The 6,679-nt window shown below is 40.7% G+C and overlaps 1 protein-coding gene across 2 annotated transcripts in view; it reads left to right on the top strand.

The window, feature by feature from the left end:
* LOC127452912 (ras and Rab interactor 3-like) overlaps positions 1-4,482 on the top strand; it is a 61,891-nt gene extending 57,409 nt beyond the window's left edge. For both annotated transcript variants that reach the window (XM_051718793.1, XM_051718800.1), the window contains exons 10-11: positions 1,802-1,968; positions 3,733-4,482. In XM_051718793.1, coding sequence (XP_051574753.1) covers positions 1,802-1,968; positions 3,733-4,050 — 485 coding nt within the window. In that variant the 3' untranslated portion in view covers positions 4,051-4,482. The remainder of the gene's footprint in view (positions 1-1,801; positions 1,969-3,732) is intronic.
* Positions 4,483-6,679: the final 2,197 nt, after the last annotated feature.

Consider the following 6,679-nt stretch of genomic DNA (forward strand, 5'->3'; position numbering starts at 1 on the left):
CTCACATGGATTCACTGTGCAGGCTAGATACTGAGCCATGGGGAGCAGAAAAGAACTGTCAAAAGACCTGCGTAACAAGGTAATGGAACTTTATAAAGATGGAAAAGGATATAAAAAGATATCCAAAGCCTTGAAAATGCCAGTCAGTACTGTTCAATCACTTATTAAGAAGTGGAAAATTCGGGGATCTCTTGACCTAGCCAAGGTCACATAGACCAAGAAAGATTTCAGCCACAACTGCCAGAAGAATTGTTCGGGATACAAAGAAAAACCCACAGGTAACCCACAGAACAAAATTGAGCTGCATGGTCGAGTTGCCAGAAAGAAGCCTTTACTGCGCCAATGCCACAAAAAACCCAGTTACAATATGCCCGACAACACCTTGACACGCCTCACAGCTTCTGGCATACTGTAATTTGGAGTGACGAGACCAAAATAGAGCTTTATGGTCACAACCATAAACGCTATGTTTGGAGAGGGGTCAACAAGGCCTATAGTGAAAAGAATACCATCCCCACTGTGAAGCATGGTGGTGGATCACTGATGTTTTGGGGGTGTGTGAGCTCTAAAGGCACGGGGAATCTTGTGAAAATTGATGGCAAGATGAATGCAGCATGTTATCAGAAAATACTGGCAGACAATTTGCATTCTTCTGCATGAAAGCTGTGCATGGGACGCTCTTGGACATTCCAGCACGACAATGACCCTAAGCACAAGGCCAAGTTGACCCTCCAGTGGTTACAGCAGAAAAAGGTGAAGGTTCTGGAGTGGCCATCACAGTCTCCTGACCTTAATATCATCGAGCCACTCTGGGGAGATCTCAAACGTGCGGTTCATGCAAGATGACCAAAGACTTTGCATGACCTGGAGGCATTTTGCCAAGACGAATGGGCAGCTATACCACCTGCAAGAATTTGGGGCCTCATAGACAACTATTACAAAAGACTGCACGCTGTCATTGATGCTAAAGGGGGCAATACACAGTATTAAGATCTAAGGGTATGCAGACTTTTGAACAGGGGTCATTTAATTTTTTTCTTTGTTGCCATGTTTTGTTTTATGATTGTGCTATTTTGTTATAACCTACAGTTGAATATGAATCCCATAAGAAATTAAAGAAATGTGTTTTGCCTGCTCACTCATGTTTTCTTTAAAAATGGTACATATATTACCAATTCTCCAAGGGTATGCAAACTTTTGAGCACAACTGTACAAATGATTAAATATACTAGTAATTAGTACTCTCTGAGAAATAATATTAAACAATTTGACAGCAAATGCTACTTCCATAACACAGAAAAAGCCCACATTACTAGTTCATTTGCAGATTTGCTTGTGCTATCAAAACCCTGCTGCATCCACGTACACAGCTCTTTGCAGCAGGTGCTGCCAAAGATAGAAATATTTGATCTTTTATTGGGTGACAGCGGTGCCCGCAATACAACCATTATCAGGAATCTTCAAAAACTAACCATAGAACATTTCACTGAGCTCTTGGAAAAGTCTTAGAAATATATTTTTTTTTTAATTTTTCATTAGCTAAACGATCAACACCAATTAACTCAACGCTACAACCCTGTAGACTGTAGGCAGTTCATTAGGGTTTGAAAAAGGATTAAAGATATTAGAGAGTTCTGCTAATTTGTTGTCATTTTAAACTTTTAAGCATGCAGACATTTGTGCAGAGCCCTGAATTTTCTTTTAAACCATGATTTTACACCCTCCCCTGGGGAACAGGTAAACGTAAAAGTAGGATATACAGGCTTGTCATGACGTCTTTGTGGTTTTTCTTCCTTTACAGGTGGATACTACTTGACAAGTGTTTATGCCAGTCTATGGCTGATTCAGAGCATGCCTGGGAGCATGCCCACCTGTAGTTTGACCAGTGAGGCTCAAGAGAGCTTGAGGAAGTGGAGCAGGAGGCGGGGCCAAGAAGCAAAAACCCAGAAGGACAGTCAGCAGAAACAGGTTGAAACCAAGACACATACACCAACCGTCTTAATTGTTCCTTTTCTTTACTACACTCTTTAATTCACTAATAGCCAGATTATCAGGAAGAATTCTTTAAATGAGAATTCAGATTTCTGAAAATAACAACTTGGTGTGAAAAAGTTTGAAGACCCCTGCTTTAACCTCCTGAGACCCGAGCGTGAGTGCCGTGTGCATTTTCTATTTCCCTTTTTTGATTTGTAACTAGTAGCACCTAATAAACATGCAACAAAAAACAAACAAAAAATTCTAGAGAAAATAGTTCTCCTAAAAATTGATGGCAGCTTATGTGGACAGCAGGACTAATTTTAAATAATACCAAGTTGTAGAAAGTGATTTTTTTTATTTTTTTTTATTTTATTTTTTTTTATCAATTGTTTATGATGTTTGCAGTAGTGTTGGTTATTTATGTTTTTGAGATGTTACAGACATAACATCAGAAATTAGCATAATTAATTTGGATTTAAAGTAATGACCAGCCTCATCCAATCACTGCCAGTGCCAACCATGTTAAAATAAAATTATACATTATAAATTCTGAATCTATGTACTGATTACCATTGTTCCGTGTCTGCCAAACATGATGAGTGGTCCAAACATCATCTGCAGGCTGAAACTGAACTTTTGGTCAGATTTTAGGAGTGAATGCACTTAGCTTCATAGGGAGCTATAGGATGCTCCCTTGCTCCCCATTTAGTGAATGACTTAACCTCCAGTGTGCTGTCTGTCTACACTGGTCTCAGAACAGTTCGAAATGCACCATATTTTAATCCCAACTCCATATTAACCTCTGAAAGCAACATTTTTCAGCTTTTGGATGAACCCATTGATTCTCAATGTGATAATGCACAGTAAATATAGGATTTCTAAGGAAAACATTTGCTAAAGTACACATTAGTGTACATTGTGTTTAGCCAGAGATTATTTAGCAGAGATGAGTCACTTCTATTTAAATGAATGTCCCTTATTTTAAGTAGATAGGAGCTGCACTGGCATGACTGGAAATAGCCCCCGAGGGCATTCCAAAGATGGCCGACAGTGGACTGACATGCTAGAAGGACTTTGGTTTAGCAGAGTAGCGTTTCGTGATAAATCGCTCAAATTTAAAAAATGGCATATCAGATGACACTAGAGACTTTAATCTTTTGACTCTTTTAAACAAGTTTCAATGTAAAAACCTAATCAGGTTTCTTACCACATGTAGTTTTCTTGGCATTTCTCCCAAAGATAAACTCCGCTGTGAACTGTGCCATGTCGTTTTGTCAGATGACTCCGTACATCGAAAGGTGAACCCTTTACTGATATCACAGAGTCTCCTAAACTGAGATCAGTCAGTTTAAATTTATTTAAATTGTGTGTTGCGTTTAGCAAAGTGAAAATACAATGTCCACGCATGTGTACGCGGGGTCGCGAGAGGTTAAACCGCTTTGTCAACACGTAACTTCCGTAATGTGACGTATTTCTGAGTGAAACAGAATATCAAGACATGATCTAGGGCGGGGCTTGATTTTATCCATCAAGATTTGATTGGATCATGAGGTGATGTAACATGCTTCGATATTATTGGATATAATTGTTTTCCCCCGCTACAACCTTGATAAGGACAGTAGAAGAATAGTCATTTCAGAGACAGAGGAAGAGCCTTGCTGAATTTTTTATTCAAGTTTTCTAATTATTTCTCAGTACTTGTTGTATAGTTCTCAAATCCACCCCTAACTCTGTGTGTTTGTGTTTCTTGTGTAGAGGTTCGTCCGCGTGTTATTCCAGGATGACAGTCGTAGTGCAGTGCGGACAATTCTCTGGAAGGCAGGGGATAACATAGATGTGCTGGCCCAAACCTGCGCTGGTCTGTTTGGTGTGAGTGATCCCCAGCACTATTGTCTGTTCTGGAGGAGTGAAGGGGAGATGCGTCCTCTACCTGCCCATGTTCAGCCCCATGAGCTGGGCATGCATGAGGGTGGATCTCTATCGTACCTCCGCTCCGATCACGACTTTAGCAAAATGCGCAGACTGACTCGAGGGGGCGCAGTCGATCTTGGGGAGTCAGTGTGTGAGGAGTGAAGAGAAACAGGTGTAGAATTACTTTTTTGCTACATTTGTGGCGATTTGGATGTCACAAGTATTTGAATGCTGTATATATGTCTATGGATGATGGTGATTATTTTTTGCGTGCATGTGTGTTCGTGTGGGTGTGTTGTGTGTTATAAATCAGAAAGCACAACACCATTTTAGATGAAATGAAACAGATTATTCATAGGTGTGACTTGGTAATAATGCAAAAAGCAATATCTGCCAAACGAGAGGATCTGGAAAGAGTTCAGCTATTTGAGATTTAATAGTAACTTATCGATTGACTTGCCAGAAGTGTGTATTGCCAAACAACAATACCAAAGTATTGAATATGAATAAAAAATATTTATAAAAACATGTTTAAAAAGTACATAATATATGTATGCATCTGTGATGCTCTGTGTTTGGGTCATTCTCAGGAGATGGTTCCATTTGCCATTTGCTGTGTGTCCCCATGACTTACTTTAGATATAATTAACAGAATACTGAACTTTAGGAACATTACTTGTTGCTAACTTGTTTAGTGTGTAATGCAAAAAAAAAATAATAATAATTGGAAAATTAGCCAATCGGCATATCTTCATTGATCCCCATTACATTTAATGGGCTATAATGTGCATCTCAAATTGTACACATTTTGTAGTCTAGTAGGGTGAGTAATATGTTTACCCTGACAATGCAATGAAAAGAAGTGTACTACGAGTACCCAGATGTGTGTAATGTGGGACACTTCATCTCTCTGCAGTCACCTTTGCCCTACATACACACCAGGAATAAATGTACCAGTGAACTTGTGAAAAGCAACATTTATGTAAAAATGCATTGTTATTTATTCTGTAGCTGTGTCCCACTATGCACTCGGCTATCTATTGTATACATTTTCAACGTGTAATATGTCCCAAATGGAAGCATTCATCATTCAACACCTGAAGGAAGTGACGTTTCAAATGCATGCGATGTGTTGCCTCTAGCTTTAGTGCGTTAGCCAACCTCAGTTCAACACTTATCTCTCAAATAATGTACACCGTCACACAGCGTGTGATGATGGCAAAGCATTCTACTAACATTTGCAAGGTGCTAGTAGCTATTTTCACCATTAATTACAATTGTTTTGTCAGGCCAACATTGTGGCCAGGTTATCTCACCCCTTCCGCTATTAAGGTAAATGTATTTGACATGCTGTTCATAGTGGAGGGGCTTGAGAGCGGGACTGACCTTGAGCACTGTCTGATATTACTGTCTGTAATTCCTCCCCCCAAAGAGCGCATTTAGGTGATGACCAGCCATGTGAGCTCTGAGAAATCCTGGATAAAGACCGGCCCTTGGAGCACCAAAATGGCAAGTAGCAGAAGACAGACTGGAGATGAAATGGATAGGAGGAGATGGGGACTGCAGCTATAATGGCATAGGGAATGGGATAATGTGAAACAGTTAAGGAGAAAACACACAGTTGTGGTGGCGTGGGACGCTCAGTAGGATAGGGCTTCAGCATGTGAAGCATGGGGGTGGCAGCATCATGTTATGGGGGTGCTTTGCTGCAGGAGGTACTGATGCACTTCACAAAATAGATGGCATCATGTGGATATATTGAAGCAACATCTTCAGCAGAAGATTGGTAAAATACTGCTGTGGCAGTATTGGCTGACAGAGGGGCCTTACATGGCTACTGTGGTAGCTGAGTATTGCATCCCTGTGTTAATGCCAGGGTGGGTGAGGGGTAACCCTCGTCGTGCAATCTAAAGTTACGAGCTGAGTACGACGTCACTGCGCTGACAGTAGCAGAAAGCAGAATAGTTGATGCAACGCTACAATTTCAGCGTTTGATATTCATGTATGATAGACCTCCTGCAGTCTGGCCTCAGCGGGATCAAAGCTTCCTAGAACCTTTTAAGGGATTAGAAGAGAGCTGTTTAACACACCTGCATTTCTGCCAGAGAACACTGCTTAAGACCCTGTAAACAATGTCCTCCTCTGGCTGTACAGTACGTGATAAGCCAATATTATTTAGCTATATACAAGGTACAGAAGGAACTGTTGCAAGCAGAATTGGGATGGATTTACCTGTATTTCCTTAAAGGGTTTGTCCAGAGTTATCCAAAGCGACTTAAAAATGAGGAACATAGCAAGCAATTAGTCACACAAAGTTCAACAATATCTGCAGTGTTGTACTGCCAAGTTCTCAAGGTGGCTAGAGTAGTATAGGTGCTAGCGCATTAGTAGTTGGGAGGAAGAGTGCCCAGTGTATTGTTGAATGAGCTACATATCGAGATCTCAGTGGCATTTGAGCAGAAGAACCCGATCAGACTTGGGAATGTAAGGTTTTAGAATTATTAAAAAATTTCCACAATTGATCAATTGCCAGAGCAGATACTGTTGTGATGAAAAGTTATGAGGAGAGGGGCTGAACAGAGAAAGGTAACTAGCACAGGTAGAAGCCCAGAGCAGCTGGCATGTGCGGAGACAGCCTCACGCTACGGTCTGCTCTAGGATAAGGAAGATAGAAATGTAAAAAGCAGCGGTCGCTAAAATGGAAAGAATTGTGAGCTGCTGTGGTAGCTCCTGTTCAACAGCAACACTACTTGAGATGAGGAACATCTTGTTGGATGAGGAACAGCTTGAA

The sequence above is a fragment of the Myxocyprinus asiaticus genome, chromosome 2 (genome assembly GCF_019703515.2).
Source record: "Myxocyprinus asiaticus isolate MX2 ecotype Aquarium Trade chromosome 2, UBuf_Myxa_2, whole genome shotgun sequence".
NCBI classification, from domain to species: domain Eukaryota; kingdom Metazoa; phylum Chordata; class Actinopteri; order Cypriniformes; family Catostomidae; genus Myxocyprinus; species Myxocyprinus asiaticus.